The sequence below is a fragment of the Callorhinchus milii genome, unplaced genomic scaffold, assembly GCF_018977255.1.
Source record: "Callorhinchus milii isolate IMCB2004 unplaced genomic scaffold, IMCB_Cmil_1.0 Scaffold6, whole genome shotgun sequence".
Classification (NCBI taxonomy): domain Eukaryota; kingdom Metazoa; phylum Chordata; class Chondrichthyes; order Chimaeriformes; family Callorhinchidae; genus Callorhinchus; species Callorhinchus milii.
Genome location: NW_024704747.1, coordinates 30,408,765 through 30,431,437, shown reverse-complemented (window position 1 = coordinate 30,431,437; position 22,673 = coordinate 30,408,765). Strand labels below are relative to the sequence as shown.

Below are 22,673 nucleotides of genomic sequence, written 5' to 3'. Positions count from 1 at the left end.
TGTTGGTGTGTGTGTGTGCGTTGGGATGTGGGTGTGTGTGAGTTGGGGTTTGGGTGTGTGTGCGTTGGGGTGCGTGTGGGTGTGTATGCGTTGGGGTGCGTGTGGGTGTGTGTTGGGGTGTGTGTGTGTTGGGGTGTGGTGTGTGTTGGGGTGTGTGTGTGTGTTGTGGGTGTGTGTTGGGGGGCGTGTTGGGGTGTGTGTACACAAAAGGAAATCTCTGGTTTAAGATGATTAAGGTGTTTTGAAAGTGTAGCTTTTTCTCAACAGCTGTGTGTGTGTGTGTTTCTTTCCTTCAGAGAAATGATGAAGAGGCAGTGGTGGACAGGGGAGGAACACGAACCATTCAGAAAACACACTTTGAAAAGGAGGACTTAGAAGGTAAAAATAAATAGTGATTAATGAGTCTCAGAGGAGAATTGTAAAGCCACTTTCTCTCTGTTTCCTTGGCTCAATCCATCGGCTTCTACTTGACGCCTTTCCTTTTTGGGCACAAATGAGCTGGGGAGCTTGCCATGTGGGGGATATCATGAAGATGTTTCTGCTGAGGTTACTGCTCATGGTGGACCATGTTGGGTTTCCAGGCCAGTGTAGGACCGTCCTGACCACAAACTGTGCATAGGTTCAGAACTCTAGCCTTTCAGGTGTTGAATCAGATGGTTTACAGCCTTGGTTAAATTCTCTCTTGCCTGCTGACTAACCCACCCTTTTCTCCTCTACATCCTGATTTCCCTGATGGTAATATCAATGGCAAGCTATGCGGTTTAGCTGGTTAGACCCCGGCAGTTACCCCAACGCACCCGCAGTGTCCCCAAGCCAACCTACGGCTAATACTTCCTGGAATTAGGTAAACAGGATGTGTCCCTCCAGGGAGAGAGAGAGAGAGAGAGAGCACATTCCATTCCAACAGTCTCTCTCTGGGATTTCAATGTGTAGAGGGAGGTATGGAATTCTCAGCTTAGTTTGGAGACTCGTAAACACAGTGATGGTTTTCCACATGTGTCAGACACCCGGCTGCCTCCTCCCCCCCCCACCCTCTGCCCCACACATCCACAAAAACAAATTCACCACAAAGCATTTAGGTCCATTTAGCTTTTCTCCCCTGTTTTAGACAGTTGGCTTAAAAAGGACAGTGTCTAATGACGCACAGTCCTGTTAAAGTGTGGGAGAAATGTGTCTCACAAGTGGTGCTAAGTTGATTGCCGAAGGCTAAATTCATTGAGATAATAGAAACAGGAGCGGTTTGTGTGTGATTACATATGTTCTTAAAGGAAGAGACAGGTAGAATCTACCTTGTTAGCTATGTTCACCTCAGATTATTCCACCGTGAAGTGAATTTAATTCATAGTCCATTCTAGTTGGTTACTTAATACTGTGAGCATTAACAGCTTGAAGTATCACCTTGGGGTTTGTCTTGCATTTTGCATCCTGTAGTAATTAACACATTGGAGCCAAAGTGCTAGGTTTCAAATAATCCAGTGATACTGAGCTTCAGTACGTGCTACACACTGTTGCCAGTACTGTGAGGCATTTCATCTCTAACAGTGTCAAGATTACAGAACAGTTCACTATTAATTACTCCATCACAAAACCCCTTAAAAATGGCTAAAATGGTCCAGAAATAATGGAGTTACAACTGAACATTTGAGGCACAACCTTTTTATTAATTGTGTTAGAAAACAGAAACAATGTAGGTTAAAGCATTGGGATAAATGTGAATAATAATAATCCTTGCAATTGACACAGCGCCTTATCACGTCTTCGAGACGTCTCAAGCGCTTCACAGGATATACTGTAAAGTGAATTGACTGTATATTTTGTGGGCAAAATGTAGCAGCCAATTGCGCACAGCAGCGTCCCCACAAACAGTCGTGGATTGAGTGACCACATTTTTTTTGACAACAAGTTATATTCAGCCTTATTTTACAATTCATTGAAACTGAAGCATATATAGAAACCTAGGAACAGGAGGAGACCATTCAGCCCCCTTGAACCTGTTTTTCATTCTGTAAGATCATGGCTGATCTGTACGTCAACTCCAATTATCCGCCCTTGCCCCATATCGTGGAGTCCTGTAGCTCAGTGGTTAGAGCACTCGCTTTGCAAGCGAGAGACCTGAATTCATTTCCAGGCAGAGGGTGAAACCTTGGGCAAGTTTCCTTACTCCACACAGAGCCTAATAATAATCCCTCCAAAACAAAAAACAATAATAAATTGGTCATTTTCAATCTACGACTGTTTGTGGGACATTGCTGTGCGCAATTGGCTGCCGCGTTCGCCCACAAACATACAGTCAATTCACTTTACAGTGTGTTCTGTGAAGCGCTTTGGGACGTCCTCCCGACGTGAAAAGCGCTATATCAAATGCAAGGATTATTATTATTATTATTATTATTATTATTATATCAGTTAATACCCTGACCTAACCAAATCTTGTTTGAATTTTCCTCCAAGAAGGAAAGCGAATCGTAAGAAGTTACAAATATAACCTCAAGTGTAGGAGGTGAGAAGTGTCTCCTGTGGTTCCCGTGGGAATTGAGGTCTGAGTTACGGTATTCTAATCGGTTCCTGATTGCAATGTGCGACTGATGATTCGCACACGATTTTAATACGATCTTTAATTTCAGTGTTGTCAGGGGTGTGAATGCCACTGTTAATGTGAACCACTGAAACTAACATGTCTGACGTTCAGTTTGAACCTTTTAAAATGTAAAACCAGGTATTTATTTCACGGTGAGAGCTGTTGAGCGTTCTGTTATTCTGCTTGTGGTATACTTATAATAACAATAATAATAACAATAATAATCCTTGCATTTGATGTAGCACCATATCACGTCATCAAGAGGTCTCAAAGTGCTTCACAGGATATACTGTAAAGTGAATTGACTGTATTTTGTGAACAAAGCGAATATAATTGCAGACGATCTTTGTGCTTTTGCAGCTGAGGCAGTTGACGTTTGTAGTGTTATTGTTGTGTGTGCAGGCCACCGGACTTTGTATATAGGTGTGCATGTACCGGGGGGGAAGAGAAGCCACAGGAGACACCGCCATCGCGGACACAAGCATCGCAAGCGAGACCGAGAGAGAGATTCCAGCTTAGAGGACGGCAGGGAATCTCCGACTTATGGTGAGGAACTCCGGCCCCTGGCGGGATCGGGATCATAGCAGAGTCGCAGTTTTCACTTGTCTCTTCATTAAAATAAAACATATAATCTTTACACTTTTAAAATCAAATTTAACTTTTCATTTTGCTGATGTATTGCTCCTTTTAACTTCTTTTTATTCTCTCTAAATGTTGAGTAAAACCTCACCTGAGGCATATCAGTTTGGGACCGTACATTTAATATGACTTATGCAAAGTATGAATTATGTCAAAATTGCATAGAATAGAAACTCTTGAACGACTTAGGCGATTATACGATTTGTACAGATCAGACTGATGACAGTTTTACTGCACTACTCCAGGTGTGGAGAGGGAAGAGGGGCTGTTTTCTGTCTATGGTAGTAGATTTAAGTCTTTGCTGAAAGCAAATTAGTTCACTCATGCATTTTGTGGTATGGTTTGGAGGGGGTGGGGGGTGTGTGGGAGGGTGAGGGGGAACGATGAACACGCTCTCAGCAATCCTGATTTGCTGAATCTGATTCGATTTTCACACCATTGATTGTATCGGCAGCTGCTGCTGTCAAGTCTGGACTTCTAAAATTGGTGAGAGAACAGAAGGCAAGAAAAAAAGTTTGATTATCTTTGCTATAATGGTGTTTTTTTCAGTGTAGTGAGTGAGCTGAAACAGTACGAAATCTCTCAACCACGGAGAGAGGGGTTTCTGTAGACACCGGCAATCAGAAAGGTTAAAAATATAAAGCTAATGATTACCTATACGTCCTTCATAGACACGTAAGATCGAACCACATTTGCGATGCCTGTTTCTCTTCCATATCCTATTAAGTCAGGACATGATTTGTTTGTCATCTTTAAATGAACGTATACAACACTTTTATGGAAATAACAATTGTCGAAACGTGGCATTTATAAAGATAGATAGATAAATGTCTGGCTTTGGCCAGGAGAAGTTTTAGGTCACTGTCTGGGCCGAGGATAACAGATAATCCTGATTCGTGGCAGCAATTTGGTGCTTTTAATCGCTCGATAAAGTAATTTACTGCAAAGAATAGGTGTGGTGATCTGTAATGAATAGGCATAGGAACTCCTTGACGGAAGAATGTTCTGATATGTTATCTAAGGCTTAATGACAATACTGTGCTCTGTGAAGTGTGAGGTTTCTTCTCCGAGACCCTGGCATTGAAACAAATCTCTCGCTTCCAAACAGGCCAGTGGAAAGGAGATCATTATGTGACTTTGCTGAATGTGTAGTAATAATAATAATCCTTGCATTTGATATAATGCTTCATCACATTGTCAAAATGTCTCAAAGCACTTCACAGAATATACTGTAAAGTGGAGTGACTGTGCATTTTGTGGGTGAAATCCCATACTGTCATCTGTTCCTTGTCACTGAGTCTAATGACTGTTTGCACCAGAATAACCTCTCGTACCTGTACTATTGTGTGATGTCCACGTTTCACAGATACTCCCTCTCAGCGAGTGCAGTTTATCCTGGGAACAGAGGATGATGATGAGGAGCATATTCCCCACGATCTCTTCACGGAGCTGGATGAGATCTGTATGCACGATGGAGAAGATGCCGAATGGAAAGAAACCGCCAGGTGATTAGATTTTTATCTGAATCTTACTTTAAGCGATGAGGTTTGGTGAGGTTGTGGTTTTACAGTTATTATATATTTATGTATATATATTAATACAGGTTCAAAGAAAAACAAAAAATTCTACTGACTGCTTGTCCCTCGTGCCCTCTGTTCCACTATCAGTGGCCGCACTTTCAGCCGCTACTCCCCGAAACTCTGGAAAGCTCTTCCTCTATCCCTCCCTCCACCTCGCCCCTTCCTTCCCCATCTTCAGACGGCACCTGAAGACATTCCTCTTCACCCCCCCACCCCCGCCCGGCTCCAGGTCTCTACCCTGCTTGAGGGGTACTGTATAAATGCACGTTGTTGTTGCTGTTGCATATAATAATAATTGATAATTTCAGCACATTTAATGAACAAAGCTGCCCGCGGTTCGTTTCAGGTGGCTGAAATTTGAGGAGGATGTGGAAGATGGCGGCGATCGATGGAGTAAGCCGTACGTGGCAACATTGTCACTTCACAGCCTGTTTGAGCTGAGAAGTTGTATCCTCAATGGGACAGTCCTTTTGGACATGAAAGCCAGCAGCCTTGAAGACATAGCAGGTGAGTTGTAAAATGTATGTCACAGGGCAATAATGTAGGTGATGTACAAATTTATTAACCAAATGCATTATTACTGGGATTTGTTTTTGCCGAGCCGGGTCTGACACACCTGGAAACCCATCCAAACCAAGCTGAGAATTCCATGCGTCCCTCTAACACATGGAAATCCCGGAGAGAGATTGTTGGAATGCAATGCGTTCTCCCTCTCTCACTCTCCCTGGAGGGGCCCACCCTGCTTACCTAATTCCAGAGAGTATTAGGCGCAGGTTGGCAAGAGCCAAGGCTTGGAGGGACCAGGACATCATGTCTAATCTCTCACGTCAAGGCTGGAACCTGTGACAATGCAGCCTCGACTGGAATGTGAGCTCGAGTCCTGATTGAACCTGAACTCACAAACTTCTGACCCGAGGTGGGAGCAGGCAACTCACTAAGCCAGACACTCGGTGCGCATCTAACTTGTTTAAAAATCTAGTAATAATTGATTTCCGTTTACTTTTTCAGACATCATTCTAGAGAAGCAATTAGCCTCCGGACAGCTAAACGATGACATCTGTCAAAAGGTGCATCAAGCTCTCCTGAAACGGCACCACCATCAAAATCAGAAGAAGCTCAGCAATCGCATTCCTATTGTCAGATCCTTTGCTGATATTGGCAAAAAACATTCTGACCCTCACTTAGTGGATAAAAATGGTGAGAGCCCAACCTCTGTTGCTGCAAATCTAAAAAATACAGCCATTAAAAACCATGAATAATAATAATAATAACATCCTTGCATTTGATTCAGCGCCTTATCACGTTGTTGAGACGTCTCAAAGCGCTTTACAGGATCTACTGTAAAGTAAGGGTTCTGACGAAGGGTCGTGGACCCGAAACGTTGACTCACTTTCCTTTCTCCACAGATGCTGCCTGACCTGCTGAGGGTTCCCAGCCACGTCTGTTTTTGTTTCAGATTCCAGCATCTGCATTTTGTTTATACTGTAAAGTGAATTGTCTCTGTGTTTTGTGGGCGAAACAAATGCAAATAATATTACCATGTTTCTGTTGGTAAATAACCTTGAAATAGAAATGGGACTGAATTTTTTAAACGTGAAGTACAGATTATTCACACACACACACACATACACACACTCTACTTGATGGACAATAACACTTTACTGACCTGTGATCTAGGTCAGATGATCTCCCCACAGTCGGCCCCTGCTAATCTGGAAGGCAAGGTTGGTGTGAGCCGAGAGAACAGCACTGTGGACTTCAGCAAGGTGAGCCTCTCTGTTGGTGAGAATGGTAGAATTAACACTATATTGTAGTGTAGTTTTCAGTCGACAAACACATGTTTAATTTAATAAGCAATGGGTTTATAACTGAGTTACAACACCTTGCACTATTTGGTTGTAATATATATATATAATAATAATCCTTGCATTTGATAGAGTGCCTTATTGCGTCTTTGAGACTTCTCGAAATGCTTCACAGAATATACTGTAAAGTGTAGTAACTGTATATTTTGTGGGTGAAACTCAGCAGCCAATTGTGCACAGCAGCGTCCCATAAACAACAACAACAAAATTACATTTGTATAGCGCCTTTCACGTCGGGAGGACATCCCAAGGCGCTGATTGAGTGTGGATTGAATGTTCAAATTATTATTTATTTATTATTACCCTGGAAAGCGATCCACCAATCGACTAACAACCAGGATCCTACTTACTGCTCGGTAAACAGAGGCATGTGGAGTAAGGAAACTTGCCCAAGGTTTCACCCTGCCCAGGTCGGGTGTCATTTCTATAGAGAAACCAAAATGATAAGGTAAATTTACCAGATGCATTTAACACTTGGCTTCAGCATCTCTGCTTGATGGGCCCCTAAAATCAAGGCTTTTAATAGAGTTATTCCATGGATGGAATATAAGTGAGAAAGTGATCAGATTTTAAGCCATATTTATTTTCTCCATACCCAATCTTATAATATCTGTTGTAATAATGTTTCTCCCGCAGGTGGATCTTCACTTCATGAAGAAGATTCCTCCTGGCGCTGAGGCCTCGAATATTTTAGTTGGGGAACTGGAATGTCTGGATCGACCAGTTGTGGCATTTGTTCGTTTGTCTCCTGCTGTTGTTCTCTCCGGAGTGGCTGAAGTTCCAATCCCAACACGGTCAGTCTCCTGGCTGGACAGTCAATGTGACTTCTCAACAAACAACTCATGATGTGTGTGCTCTCGCGTGTGTGTGTGCTCGCGTGTGTGTGTGTTTATCAGACAAGGCATCAAATTCCCTTCAAAAATAAATAAATAATAATAATTTGGTCACTCAACCCACGACTGTTTGTGGGACGCTGCTGTATGCAATTGAGTATCAGATAGGTTTAAGCAAAACTATTAAATATTTAGTTTTTCTATGGCAATCACGATGCACTCCTGTATTTAACACATTGCTGCCTTTTCCCCCACGACACAGATTTTTGTTTATTCTCCTGGGACCTCTTGGGAAAGGCCCGCAGTTCCACGAGATTGGCAGGTCTATCGCGACTCTCATGACTGATGAGGCAAGTGCTGAAATTCAATTAATTCATTGTGATCCAGAATTAGCTCTTGTAGAGTTTGCGTTGGGGTAACTGCGAGTGTCTAACCAGCTAAAACCACATGGCTTGCCATTGATATCGCTATCTGGCCAGCTTTCCCACTGTTTGTCCAGCTAGGACCACCCTCCCTGTCAGAGTGACAGTGAGGATTGTTCTAGACCCATTTCATGTTTTAATAATAAATAATTCTTGCATTTGATATAGCCCCTTATCATGTTTTTGAGACGTCTCAAAGTATTTCACAGAATATACTGTAAAGTGTAGTGACTGTTTATTGTGTGGGCGAAACACGGCAGCCGATTGGGCCCAGGTTGTTGACTGTGTACGCAAACCGATGCTGTTTGAGCAAACTTTAGCGCAGCTAATTGGTGTTTGTGTCTGTAACTGTGTTAGGTTTTCCATGATGTGGCGTATAAAGCAAAAGATCGGAATGACTTGGTCGCTGGGGTTGATGAGTTTCTTGACCAAGTGACTGTATTGCCCCCTGGAGAGTGGGATCCAACAATCCGGATCGAGCCTCCCAAAAACGTCCCTTCCCAGGTATTGTGGGATCAACATTTTTACATTTAATTTTTACTGCAGTAAAACTCACACAAGTCTGATCTGTATTAACCATGTAATCAATAGCCTGAGTTGTTCGTATCTCTGCTCAAGTCCCGTTCAAGGGTTTATATTCTATGTGCGGCTTCACATAACTCATCATTTGCATAAATCATATTAATCATATTAAATATATGATCCCAACTGATACGATTTACTATAATAATAATAATATGTGAAGTGCATTGATGGTATTTTTTTGGCCGTTTACTGTATTAACGTGCATATTTACCTCAATTGCGGATTGTTACCCTCTGAAAGCGATCTGCCAATCGAACGACAACCAGGTTCCCACTTACTGCTATCTAAATAGACAACACATTACACCTCTCCTCTGTTATTTTCTCTCCTCTGTTATTTACTGTAGGAAAAGAGGAAAACTCCAGGAGTACCAAACGGAACCACAGGCCACGGGGAGGCCGAGGAACATGGGGGCCACAGTGGGCCTGAGTTACAGAGAACAGGAAGGTGAGTGAACATGCTACTTGTTTATAATTAATAATAATAATCCTTCTATTTGATACAGCGCCTTAGCACGTCATTGAGAGGTCTCAAAGCGTTTCATAGGATATACTGTCAAGTGGAGTTACTGTATTTTGTGGGAAAACTGGGGCAGGCTATTATTATTATTTAGAGAAGCGCCCCAGTCCTCATTTGTTACCGAGTCTAACTTTGCTAATTGTAAAAGGTTAAAATTATATTAATGGTAAAATTGACATTTTGTACAAAATATTCTGTAATGTTTTATTGATCAAATGGGTTGTAATATTTCACATTGCATCAATTGATAGAGGCCTTTGACACTGTACTGTATATATAGCTAATGTTGTGGCATTAGATTTACCTATTAATTATTTATTCAATATCTGAATCCAGGTTGTTTGGTGGATTGGTTGAAGATGTCAAAAGAAGAGTTCCCTATTTCTGGAGTGACATCAAGGATGCATTCAGCTTGCAATGTGTTGCGTCTTTCCTGTTTCTGTACTGTGCCTGCATGTCTCCGGTCATCACATTCGGTGGGCTGTTGGGAGAAGCTACGGAAGGTCGAATAGTAAGATTAATAATTATTTATTCTAAAACGTCCAAATGCCTCAAACAATTATTTGTTTCAAAAGACTCTCATCAACTTCCATACGAATGCTTAAAATGTTTAAATTCCTTGCCGTAAGTTGGAACCTGGTTGTTAGTTGATTGGAAGATCACTTTCCCGGGGTAATAATTCCTCCTCCCCCCCCTCCCCCCCCCAAAAAAAAAATCAAGTGCTGCAATTCACTCACAAAACATACAGTCACTACACTTTACGGTGTATCCTGTGAAGCACTTTGAGATGTCTCAAAGACATGATAAGGCACTGCATCAAATGCAAAGATTATTATTATTAATTTCCTTGCAGAGTGCAATTGAATCCCTGTTTGGAGCATCCATGACCGGCATCGCCTACTCCCTGTTTGCTGGACAACCATTGACCATCCTTGGCAGCACGGGACCAGTCCTGGTTTTCGAAAAGATCCTGTTTAAATTCTGCAAGTGAGTGTTTTCACTGTTTCCTTCCATTTTCTGTAAAGATTGAGACGTCGCTATGTGCTGGATAAATAACTGGAATATTTTGCCTTCATCACACTGTGTTTCTTTTCTCAATATCAAAATTATGTCTGAAAAAACATGTATTTTTTTCCCCAAATCTCTGATTTGCTGAACAAGAAACATTATATCACGTAATGTGATCTGACAAAAGATCATGGACCTGGAACGCTAACTCACTTTCCTCTCTCCGTAGATGCTGCCTGATCTGCTGAGTGTTCTTAGCCACTTCTGTTTTTAATTTCTATTATAACGCATCTAATGTACACCGCATCCTATTCACCTGGCAGTTCAAAGTGCCGTTTGTCTCAAGAACAAATTAGATAGATTTCTGTTAGGAAATAATATCTGGGGATACGGTATATACTTTGGGACACGACATGTCAAGCGACTGCCAGGATGGTGGAAGGCGAACTGGATGGAACTTGGGACGTCCTCCTAACGTGAAAGGCACTGTGATAAATGTAATTGTGTTGTTGTTTTGTTGTTGTTGGTCTTTGTTCGCCTGGAAAATTCTTTTGTTAGTACGTTCCTAATGTGTCTTATTGACCTACAGAGAATATGGCTTGTCGTACCTATCCCTGAGGACATGTATTGGCCTATGGACTGCCTTTCTCTGTTTGCTGCTCGTGGCTACAGATGCCAGCTCTCTGGTGCGTTACATCACCAGGTTCACAGAGGAAGCTTTCGCTTCCCTTATTTGTATCATATTCATCTACGAGGCTCTGGAGAAGCTCTATCACCTGAGCGAGACCTATCCCATCAACATGCACAACAGCCTGGAGCAACTCACACACTACTCGTATGTATTGGCACCATCTTCTCTGGTCTCTTCGTACAGAATCAATAAAAAAATACATTGTTAATTGGAAATGTGCTCTCCAGACCTGACAAAAAAAATAGACCATAACTCCTAGCCGCTCTGTAATGCTATCATTAATAATAATAATAATCCTTCCATTTGACACAACACCTTATCACGTCTTCGAGACGAGACGTCTCAATGCACTTCAAGGAATATACTGTAAAGTGTAGTGACTGTGTATTTTCTGAGCAAAACATTGAGAGATTTCTTGAGTGCTTCAGTCTGTGTGGATTGACTAATGTTCGACTTCATCTGTGATTGGCTCCTGTGGAGGACATATTTGTAATACGTGACTGGATAAATTGGCATTTTCATTGTCCTGTCAATTTTAAACTGCTCAGAGAAACATACAGCAAGCAGTCACGGTACTTAAAGTAACTCTACTATCTAAGCCTTCTGATCACAATTGGAATGGGGCAGGAAATTAACACTTGAGGTAGAGGAACCTAGGAAATTATGGTCTTTTAACAGCAGCTGCATTAAACAGAACTGGTGGATGAAAAGGTTAATTTTATGGCAATGGCATTTCTCCCCTTTTCGCGTACTACAGACAGTCGTGTATTGTGTTTAGGCGTGTGACAGTGACTGGACAACGATAGATGGCAGGTCAGTGTAAGCTTCAACACATGCCAGTCCACCCCTCAGTCAGTCAGTGTGATCAAACAGGGCAAACCATTTCCACCATTGGCGGCAAATCAATCACTGATTATTCCTGTAGTAAGGATGACATTAAGAGGATCCAGGTCTGGTTTTAAAAAGTTTCTGGGCAAAGTATAACTTCTTGTGATTTTTGTTACAGATGCGTTTGTCTAGAGCCACAAAATCCTAGCAATAAAACGTTGCATTCCTGGGAAAACCACAATATAACAGCTACGGAACTCAAATGGGGAAATATGACTGTGTCTGTAAGTCCACCTTTGAACTCCTTGTGTGTGTCTGTTTTCTTGCCTGTTTGACTTACACCACCACATATTTAAATAATCCTGATAAATAGATGAAGATTGTGGACCTGTTTCAGCCAGTTCACACCTGATCTTGAGGAGGAGTGTGGAAATTCACCCTGTTCATCAGTATTCCGATCCTTGCAGTCCATGCTAAGCAGATGTGATGACCACTGCGTATTGACAGTGAAGATTTATATAAATGGCCCAGATTATACAGCGTCAGAGATGTTTGAACAAGCTTCAAGCCAAGCAGCATAAACCAGGTCAATCCTAGTTTCATAACATTAGAAAGTTTCTGGGTCATTGCACACATACAGGAATCTAATGAAAGAGTTTTGTAGAAGTGTAAAGCAGATGTTACTTTACAAATGAGCAAAGGAATCACATTTCAAGCAGATCATTGACGTAAGACTTAAACAGCGATGTAAACTGGGGAAACACTCATTTCAAAGAGAATAAGGAAAAGAAATGTTAGATGAGGATATAATGTCAAGATCGTATTAAACAAGCCATTAATAGATTTCTCAGTGTTCTGATTCTGATCTGCTCATTCCTGAATCCCTCCATTTCAACAACAACTTGCATTTACACAGCACTCCTCACACAGCGTAGCGTCCCAGAGCTGTTGACAGGGTGGAACACGATGCTGGGGGTAGTGGGGGCAAGGCAGAGGGATTGAGGGAGAGAGTTCCAGAGTTTCGGGGCGTAGAGGCCGATTTATTTGCACCATTTTCAACCCAATCAACATTGAAATCCTTCTTCTGGGTTACCAAAGAAACCTTGTGAAGTAAATATTATTTTATTCTATATTCCCTCAAAGCTGAAGTACCCATAATTATCATAAATTATTTCCATCCCTACCAGAGAGATAAACATGTCTGCCCGTTAAATAATGTCATCAACAAGAGCAAAATATCCCAATGTACTTCACAGTCAGAGTGGGAGATATGGGGGTATGATGGACGCATTTGAAGGTTAGAACAAGGAGATAATGTCAAGGGCAATGGCCCAAAATCTGGCAACAATTTCTTTTTTTGGATGCTGGTTGACCTGTTGTGGTATTGCCAACATTTCTGCTTCTCTTCCTACCGCCATCTGTTGGGAAAAATAGAAGCCAATTTCACAAAGGCACAATTTGTGTGGTTGTACTAAGGATTCCCCTTCTTCTCAGAGTTCTGGTTCCACATTTGACAGGAAATGAATGAAGCCACGGACAATAGGGGGACAGAAGCCATGGCTTCCGAAAAGTCCCACTCTCTTGTGAAAACTTCATTACTATATACTGTACAATTGATACAACCTCCAATATCTGGTGGGAGGAATATCTGTCGGCTGCCAAGCAGACAGATGCAATCTCTCTGGTCTATCTCATAATGATCTTCCTTGATGTTTGAAGTCCTGGGAACCACTGCATAATGAATAAGGTTTATTTTCATTTTTGTTATTGTTGACTGAGAGCTTAACATCGAGAGCTTTATTCCATATGCTCCATAGACACCAGGGAGATCCCCAATCTCACAGCAGTTTCAAATACGATGACCCAATTCCCGATGTGTCGAAACAAAATGGACTTGATCTATTTAGTTAATAATAAGGCGACATTATTATCTGTAAATATGGCTATTGAAATGCTACTTGTCTTTGCAATGCCAGTAAACTCTTGGGAGTATTGCCTTAACAAGTGCTTAACAAATTGTGTCTTTATGCCTTCAGTATTAGTACGTAATGTTCTCATCGTATGTTAGGAGTTTGTTTCTATATATCTCTTTATAACCTCAGTTATGACAATTGCTTTTTGTAAAGAAAAGGAATCATTTCTCTGGGGCAAGTAAGAGAATCTGCTTGTAAATTCTGTTCACATTTATTCAGATCCAACTATTTCACACAGCAGGGCTATACCACACTGCGGTACAAAGCCTCAATTAATTGAAACAATTTAAATAAATCCCTTCTGGCCACTCTATCCAACTGCCAACAGCTACATCTCAGAGCGAAGCTTGGAATCGTTTGCAGAATTGGGAGGAAAAAGGCTCAAATTTATGGGAATCATCCAATCAGGCCAGTGAGGATTTGGAATTTAATTCGGATAAGCAAGCGCTTGAGAAAATATTTCATTGGTTCACTGGCGTTTTAGCGTTTATGTTTTGTTCCTGTCTGTTTCTGTGCAGTTACCAAAGTCTTTATTTGGTAAGAATCTTAACCCTGCACAAGTGCTGTGTGTTTTTAGGAGCTGAAACAATAATTCACAGTAGACCTATCAAGCTGTAATGACAGAGCAGCCAGTATGTTCTCATTGGCAGATGGGGAGATTAAATGGATGGCTCTCTGGTGTTGACTGAGTCTGTACATCATATTAGCATTTGCTTTGAGTTTTTCTTTTATTTCTCTAATCAACTTTAAACCTCAGAACAACTCTGTATGTCATGTTGGGGTATAAATGTTTAACATGGTATTGCCTTAATTCAGTACAACACAACTACTTTTGAGACGTTATCCAAACATGAAGAGTACTATATAATTGCAAGTTGTTGTATTTTACTTCAAATGACTTTTAGGAGGATTCAAAGAGTTAGCTTTTGACAATTCTCTCAAAATAAGTGCAAGTAAGTTCACCCTGACTGCGTAAGGTCTGTTAGGATGTATTCCTGGGACATCTACAGTTCAACAACAACAACAACAACTTGCATTTATATAGCGCCCTTCACGTGGGATAGCATCCTGGAGCGCTTAGAAAACAAGGTATGAACAGTTGTAAATCTTTTGAGATAAAGCGCTCTATAAAGAAGCACTCTGTCACTGAATGTTTTTTTTACCTTCACTTTGAGAAGGCACGTCACCTATTGCAAAAAACCTATTTCATATTTACGGTTGTATTAATGTGTGAGATGCTGTGTTTATGTTTCTGTGTTCAGGAATGTATCCAATATTACGGAGAGTTTTTGGGGAGTGCCTGCGGACACCATGGGCCGTATGTCCCTGATGTTTTGTTCTGGTCGATTATATTGTTCTTCTCCACCTGCACGCTGTCACACTTCTTCAAACAGTTTAAAACCAGCCGGTACTTTCCAACAAAGGTACGTTGTTTTATTGTTACGGCTTTCTTAACGTGTTAAACGGGACTTTTCTTGAGTCGGTATCCTGATGATGCTTAACCTCACTGTGTGTTTGCAAAGGAATAGTAGGTTTTGTCAAATACTATTTCGTCAAGACAGTAACCGTGACTCTTCTTAATGTGGAATCTATTACCATCTAGTGGGCATCACAAGAGTAGCAGTTGTTTGAAGCAAAGATACATGTTTCTGATAAACCAATATTACTACTTGGCTCAGATTTAATTTAAATAGAAAGGTCACATTTTTATCTCTGGTTCTTTTCCTGGAGAAGGTGAGCCGTGACATTATAAGTTTATTGAATTATTTCCAGACGTGAAGCAGCTTTACAGTCTGTAAATGTTAATGCTGTTTCACTCTTTAACCTTACACTTAGCAGCTGCGACAAAACCACACGTTACATTTACACCGAGCGTTTCCTGTTGGGAGGCCGTCTCAAGGCCCTGGACAGTCAGGGATTTGAACCCGAGCTGGAGGTGGGATCAGGTGGGGAGGGGTGGAGGGCAGGGAGGGTGGGGGAGAAGGTAAGACGAAGGCGTGGACGAAGAGGAGGGTCTTGAGAGACGGAATAAGGCGAAGGGATTATAGGATGGAGTTCCAGAGGGCGGGAGCAGAGAGACTGAAGGCGTGACTGCCGATGGGTGGGGGTGTTGCTGGGCGGGAGACGTGGAGCAGGTTGGAGCCCGCCTAGCGGAGGGAACATCAATGTATGAGATGTAAGATTTGAGTTTTATTTTCCTTGCACAGGTAAGATCATCAGTCAGTGATTTTTCTGTCTTTCTGGCTATTTTGACCATGGTGTTGATCGACTATTGTCTCGGAATCCCGTCTCCCAAGCTGCAGGTTCCCAGTGTTTTCAAGGTAAAAGTAAAACATTTATTATTTTCTGACGTTTTAATAAATCAAACATCAAAACTGTTTCTTTGGACTATTAAATGTCTTATTCATTTGTTAATAGCTTTCAGTTAGCTTTGGATTATTAAGTCACTTGAGCAGAGAGTTAGTGTATTTTTGGGGGTGGCCAGTTGGGTGTCTGACATATGCGGAAACCCATCACCATTGCTTAAGTCTCCAAACCAAGCTGAGAATTCCATGCTTCCCACCTACACATGGAAATCCAGGAGATAGATTGTTGGCATGGAATACGCTCTCTCGCTCTCCTGCTTACCTAATTCCGGAGAGTATTAGGAGTTGATGTAGTGGATGTAATGAATGCGTGAATGAGGGTCTTGTTTCCTTTGTAAACATCTTGATGGTTTCCTGCTTTGGTATTTATTGTAGCCAACGAGAGATGACCGCGGCTGGCTGATTTCCCCGTTGGGTCCAAACCCCTGGTGGACAGTGTTGGCCGCTGTTATTCCAGCCCTGCTTTGTACTATCCTCATCTTCATGGACCAACAGATCACGGCTGTCATTATCAACAGGAAGGAACACAAACTGAAGGTGAGACGTGGATGGGGGAATTTGCAGGAAATCAAAAACGTGTATTTGAACAGCCTTTACGTTTGTGATCATTCCGCCTTCTGTGTGGCGCTATATCAATGCTGTTTGTGGTTGTTGTGGTTGTGATTGTTGTGGTTGTAGCCTTTTGCCTTTATTCTGGGTATCTGATGCTGTCTGTATTGTACATTAATTGTCTCACAGAAAGGCTGTGGTTACCATCTGGATCTGTTGATGGTGGCTCTCATGCTTGGCGTGTGCTCCATCATGGGATTGCCCTGGTTTGTGGCAGCCACCGTTCTCTCCATATCCCACGTCAACAGCCTCAAGCTGGAGTCCGAGTGCTCAGCCCCAGGGGAACAGCCCAAATTCCTGGGGATCCGTGAGCAGAGAGTCACCGGCTTCATGATCTTTGTTCTGATGGGATTGTCTGTCTTCATGACTTCGGTTCTCAAGGTAACGTTTAACCTCTTATCATCAGCATTAACACCAACATCTGTTCAATGTGATTGTGATGTTTTTATTACAATTACATGTGATTCAAAACATCCTACAATTATGCTATATTTCAGTGGCTATGTATTGTTTCACACTCACTCACACTCACTCTCACTCACACCCACACACACATTCATACACTCTCACACTCACTCTCTCACTCTCACTCCCCCACACACACACACACACTATATCAAATGCAAGGATTATTTTTATTATTTTATTTCTGTAACAGCAGCTTCAGTTATGTAGCCCCCGCCACTGGGATAATGTCTCGGCGTGTGACAATGACAGGTTTGGGTATTTATTTTTGATAAGATTGTTTTTGTCTCTTTGCAGTTTATCCCAATGCCAGTGCTATATGGAGTTTTCCTGTACATGGGTGCGTCTTCACTTAGAGGAATTCAGGTACAAAGGTTTTTATTTCCATCCTAAAATGTATTTGTTTCTAAAATAAAACCAAGCCTTGGCTCTTGCCAACCTGCATCTAAAACTTTACTCTCTAGAATTTGATAAGCAGGATGCTATGGCTTACTTATCCTGCGGCAATTTATTTTGCTTCTTACAGCTGTTCGATCGTTTGAAGTTATTTGGGATGCCGGCAAAACATCAGCCAGACTTTATCTATCTACGTCACGTACCTCTTCGGAAAGTCCACCTGTTCACTGTGATACAGTTCAGTTGTTTGATTTTGCTCTGGGTAATAAAGGTCTCCCGAGCTGCCATCGTCTTCCCAATGATGGTGCGTACCTATAGACAGCAACACTCTGCTCCAGAGTGTTTCAGACAAATGTAACTGGTATTATCTAAATTGTAACAGGTATTATCATTCCTTTGTGGGACCTTCGTCTCACATAATTATTATTAATATTAAATTTGATCTGTATAATGGCCTAAGTCGTAAATCTGCCCAACTCCAGTTCAATTTCCTATTATTAATAAGTTTTCACTTAACTCATACTTTGCGTATTAAAGTCATATTAAATGTAATGTCCCAGTTGACATGACGTGTGTGTGGTTTACTGTAACATGCAATGCTAAGACACAAAAGTGATCACATTTAGCAAAAAAAATTGGAGCCAAATTACATTTATGACCCAATTCTGTCAATAAAGTGGCTAAAATTTGTGGAGGTGCGGAGTCCTGTAGCTCAGTGGTTAGAGCACTCGCTTTGCAAGCGAGAGACCTGAGTTCAATTCCAGGCAGAGGGCGAAACCTTGGGCAAGTTTCCTTACTCCACACAGAGCCTAATAATAATCCCTCCAAAACCAAAACAATAATAAATTGGTCATTTTCAATCTACGACACCTTGTGGGACATTATTGCTGTGCGCAATTGGCTGCCGCGTTCGCCCACAAATATACAGTCAATTCACTTTACAGTGTGTTCTGTGAAGCGCTTTGGGACGTCCTCCCGACGTGAAAAGCGCTATATCAAATGCAAGGATTATTATTATTATAATGAACATGTGTTATCAGGTCCTGGCTCTGGTGTTCATACGGAAACTTCTAGATTTCATCTTCACCAAACGGGAGCTGAGCTGGCTGGATGACTTGATGCCCGAGAGTAAAAAGAAAAAATTGGAAGATGAAGAAAAGGAAGTAAGAACCATCTTACCTGTATTGAAGATAATAATAATAATAATTTGGTCACTCGATCCACGACTGTTTGTGGGGCATTGTTGTGCTGCCGTGTTAGGGTAACCTGCCATATCCATCTGCAAAGCACAAAACATGCACAATTACATGTAAAAGATAAGATAAAATAGACCAAGATTAAGAAATTAAAGCAATTTTATAAATAATACAAAATGCTATTTACCAATAAGTTAAATCATTCCCACATATATATCTAGACTGATCCACATGCTTGAGTAAATCATTTGTTTCATTGATTATTTTACTTGTTTTCACTCCAAAGGAAGAACAAATAATGTTAACAATGGAAGAGGAAGGAACTATTCAACTGCCTTTGGAAGGGGATTACAGGTAGAATATATATTTTATATACAATATATAAAATTGCTGTGCGTAATTGGCTGCTGCATTTTGCCTACAAAATATACAGTCAATTAATTTTACAATATATCTTGGGAAGCGCTTTGAGACGCCTTAACAACATGAAAAGGTGCTGTATCAAATACAAGAATTATTACTATTTATACCCAGCTAAAATCTTTATTAGAATTGGTGTTTCGATTCTTAGTCATAATAAAATGCAATGTTTATATGTTTTTGTAATGCTTATAGGGATTATTAACCTCCAGAAAGCTACAATATTTGTGTGCCTAATAATTCAATGGTAATTGTTCTTAGATGTATGGCAATGTGTGATCATTTAAAAAAAAGTTGATATAATAACCTAATATATGATGATCAAGATGCTTTTTTTTTGTAAATGTTTGCTTGTCTTTAGGGATGATCCATCTGTTATTAACCTTTCCGATGAAATGGCCAAAACTTCTGTGTGGAAAGCCCTCTCCATGAACACTGAGAATGCAAAAAACAAGGATTCCAACTTAACTTCAAAAAGGTACCATATTTGAATTCCGTCTTCACTTGAAATGAAAGTATTTTTCATTTTTTTACAGAAAATATTTCAATCTATATTAACACAAATATTTATATCGAATTTTTAAAAGAAAACACACAAAAGAAAGTAATTTTGTAATTACATTTCTCTTTGAGATTTGCTGACTTGTGTTTATAGGAGGCAAAGGCTCACTTACCTTGTCTGGAAACCATATGTTTCAGCTTGTAGCTTTAGGAGGATTGATTACATTAGCCTGAAATTAAGTTATTTAATACGGTCTCTAAACCCACGACTGTTTGTGGGTCGCTGCTGTGCGCAATTGGCTGCCGCGTTTCACCCGCAAATGTACAGTCAATTCACTTTACAATATATTCTGTGGAGTTGTTTGAGACGTCTGGAAGGCGTGATAAGGCGCTGTATCAAATGCAAGGATTATTATTATTAATAATACCCGAGATGGAATTAACATCTGTCTTGTTTCATTCCATTTCTGTCATAAAGCTCCCCTTCCTAACCCACCTCGAAGCTAATTCCCCAAAGGTAAGACCGGTTCCCCCTTTGACCTTCTCCTCAGTCACCTGTGCATCACTTCTGTATCATTTTTTTTCACACTCTTCGGACCCTCAGCTTTGCTTTAATTAATTAAAGATGTGCAGAAGAAACTGGAGCAAACGTAACCTGAATAAAATTGTTGGCAACTCTTAAAACGTTCTCAGCAACCGATTTAAAACTTTGCCAGTGAATTGATTGCCAGTTAGGTATCTCAAGGTGAAGTTTGATTTAGTTCTCTCTGCACACTGATAATGTCCAAGGTTTTTGATTTATCTTACGTTATGATTTGCTGATATGACAACCTTAAGCTTTTCACTTATCCACTACTTTGATTGAAATAACCGCGGCTGTAACTAGCTGTACTAGATTGCATTTACGCTGCATTGTTTGTCACGCCGTTGCATGATCTCATGCTGAGTTTACTCCTGCACGTTGTGTTTGAGTTTCTTCTTGACCGTGGCTCTCCTCAGGGTTAGCACCGCTTCATCCTTTCCTTTTTTTTTATGTGTAGCTCACACGCTAACCACGAACGAAGACAAGCGAAGAAAACTGACTCAGGGAAGAGTATTGACAGGGAAACGTGTCTTTGACCTATTTTGTATTCTGTTCTGTGTTTACCTGGTCTATTGAGAAACTGGTGCCACAATTAATCATTTATCATTCCGACCGATCAGATTTCACGGTGACATGAATCAACAGTTTAGCATTCCAACCAGCATTTACTACATTCTAAACGGTGGTCGATTCACTCTGTTTGACTATCTGATTCTTACGTGTTTCTATACGGTTTTAAGTGTGAAAAAATAATGTACCACTTAGGTGCAGCCGGTGTACAATAAGGACTGCAATTTACTTGTTGTGATGTGTCTGGTCAATTTAGACTTTTATATTTGTAATATGAATGATGGTGTCTGTGATCTAACATCGTAAACGTGTAGGTATGTGCCTCATGTTATGGCACACATCACTCTCCCATGTTTCTTTATAAGTTTAATACTCGCAATACTGCTTTATATGTAAGTTGTTCCGTTGTCAAATTACTGTTACCGTCTAAATTACTTTGCACTGTGTGTAGCTCACGTCATGATGCAGGACATGGAAAGCTTCACTTGCAATTGTTCAGACTGGATGTAGAATTGCATATTAAATATCATTGCGTTTAATCATTTCCCCTTGGGAACAAAATCTAGCGGACATGAATTTAAAGCCCATAAACAAAGATGAAAAGTATAATAGTCAGATCAGCAGAAATAGTATGATTATTCCAAACTTCTATACTTTTATACGTTGCTTCAATGTGTGTGTGCGTGAGGCCTATGATTTCTGGTATCTAAATAAATTGAGGGTGAATGGCTGAATTTTTAAAATTAAAAAGTGGTCGGAAGCCTTAATGGTAACTAACTGAAAGGCAATTACTGTCTCCAAAAGATTTCATTTTAAATTAGCTGCTTATCTTGCTGTCCACATGTGCACATGACACTTTGCTTTCTCTGGATATCTTCAAATAATGAGGTAATTATTATGAGAGAGGGATCCAAGCTGTTTAGAATCATTGAAATCTCACGGCACAGAAGGAGGCCATTCGGCCCACCGTGCCTGTGCTGGCTCTTTGAAAAGAGCTTCCAACTAGTCCCACTCACTCCCCCGCTCTTACCCCAACTCCCCCGCTCTTACCCAACTAGTCCCCACTCCCCCGCTCTTACCCCAACTAGTCCCACTCCCCCGCTCTTACCCCAACTAGTCCCCACTCCCCCGCTCTTATCCCAACTAGTCCCACTCACTCCCCCGCTCTTACCCCAACTAGTCCCACTCACTCCCCCGCTCTTACCCCAACTAGTCCTACACCCCCGCTCTTACCCCAACTAGTCCTACACCCCCGCTCTTACCCCAACTAGTCCTACACCCCCGCTCTTACCCCAACTAGTCCTACACCCCCGCTCTTACCCCAACTAGTCCTACAAACCCCGCTCTTACTCCATAGCCCTGCACATTTTTCCTTTTCAAACACCTATCCAATTCCCTTTTGAAAGCTACTATCGAATCTGCTTCCAAAACCCTATCAGGCAGTGTGTTCCAGACTGTAACAACTCTCTGGGTAAAAATTCTATATAATCTATAAACTGTTCAACATCTTTCTTGGGAACAGGGGCAAAAAAAAATCAAATTTTCATGCAAGAGGATGTCTAGTTTATCTATATTCAGGAATAAGAAGAATGAAGTGCAAGCACTTAGATTTTCAGTATTGAAGCTTATAAAGTACGGCACATTTAGCAAACCAGACAGATTTTATTTGGATTCATCATTAAATGAAATATAGTTTTCCGCATGTGAACAAAAATCATTTCAATCTATTTGTGATGGTTTATCTCTTGACAAAGCATTAACTATTCATCAGAATGAATGCATTGAACTCCTATCTCTACATGATTAAATAGTGTTAAATTGTAAACCAGTTTAGGTCCTAAACTACTTCATTGCACTTTGTTCAAGATAAAATCAATAGAAATAGTTCTGAACAGTTGATGTTTTTGTTGTTTTATACAGGTATGTAAATACCAACTTAATCTGTGGGGTTATTTATTCTCTCTGCTCGTCAGTTAAATTAATCTTGTTGGAGTAGGTATATTTTCTGTCCGTCAATTAGTTTACTGGCTTTGATGCAGTTCTAAT

The 22,673-nt window shown here is 40.9% G+C and overlaps 1 protein-coding gene across 1 annotated transcript in view; it reads left to right on the top strand.

Moving 5' to 3' along the window:
* LOC103176372 (sodium-driven chloride bicarbonate exchanger) overlaps positions 1-21,370 on the top strand; it is a 55,805-nt gene extending 34,435 nt beyond the window's left edge. Inside the window, 25 exon segments of the mRNA XM_042336253.1 lie at positions 297-378; positions 2,981-3,124; positions 4,584-4,722; positions 5,144-5,304; positions 5,806-5,994; positions 6,475-6,563; positions 7,299-7,456; positions 7,758-7,845; positions 8,275-8,421; positions 8,849-8,949; positions 9,358-9,532; positions 9,875-10,008; positions 10,619-10,864; positions 11,727-11,832; positions 14,784-14,945; positions 15,729-15,842; positions 16,263-16,424; positions 16,626-16,877; positions 17,259-17,327; positions 17,488-17,661; positions 18,398-18,520; positions 18,840-18,907; positions 19,335-19,451; positions 19,953-19,991; positions 20,515-21,370. Of these exon segments, the coding sequence (XP_042192187.1) occupies positions 297-378; positions 2,981-3,124; positions 4,584-4,722; positions 5,144-5,304; positions 5,806-5,994; positions 6,475-6,563; positions 7,299-7,456; positions 7,758-7,845; positions 8,275-8,421; positions 8,849-8,949; positions 9,358-9,532; positions 9,875-10,008; positions 10,619-10,864; positions 11,727-11,832; positions 14,784-14,945; positions 15,729-15,842; positions 16,263-16,424; positions 16,626-16,877; positions 17,259-17,327; positions 17,488-17,661; positions 18,398-18,520; positions 18,840-18,907; positions 19,335-19,451; positions 19,953-19,965 (3,213 nt within the window). The 3' untranslated portion in view covers positions 19,966-19,991; positions 20,515-21,370.
* Positions 21,371-22,673: the final 1,303 nt, after the last annotated feature.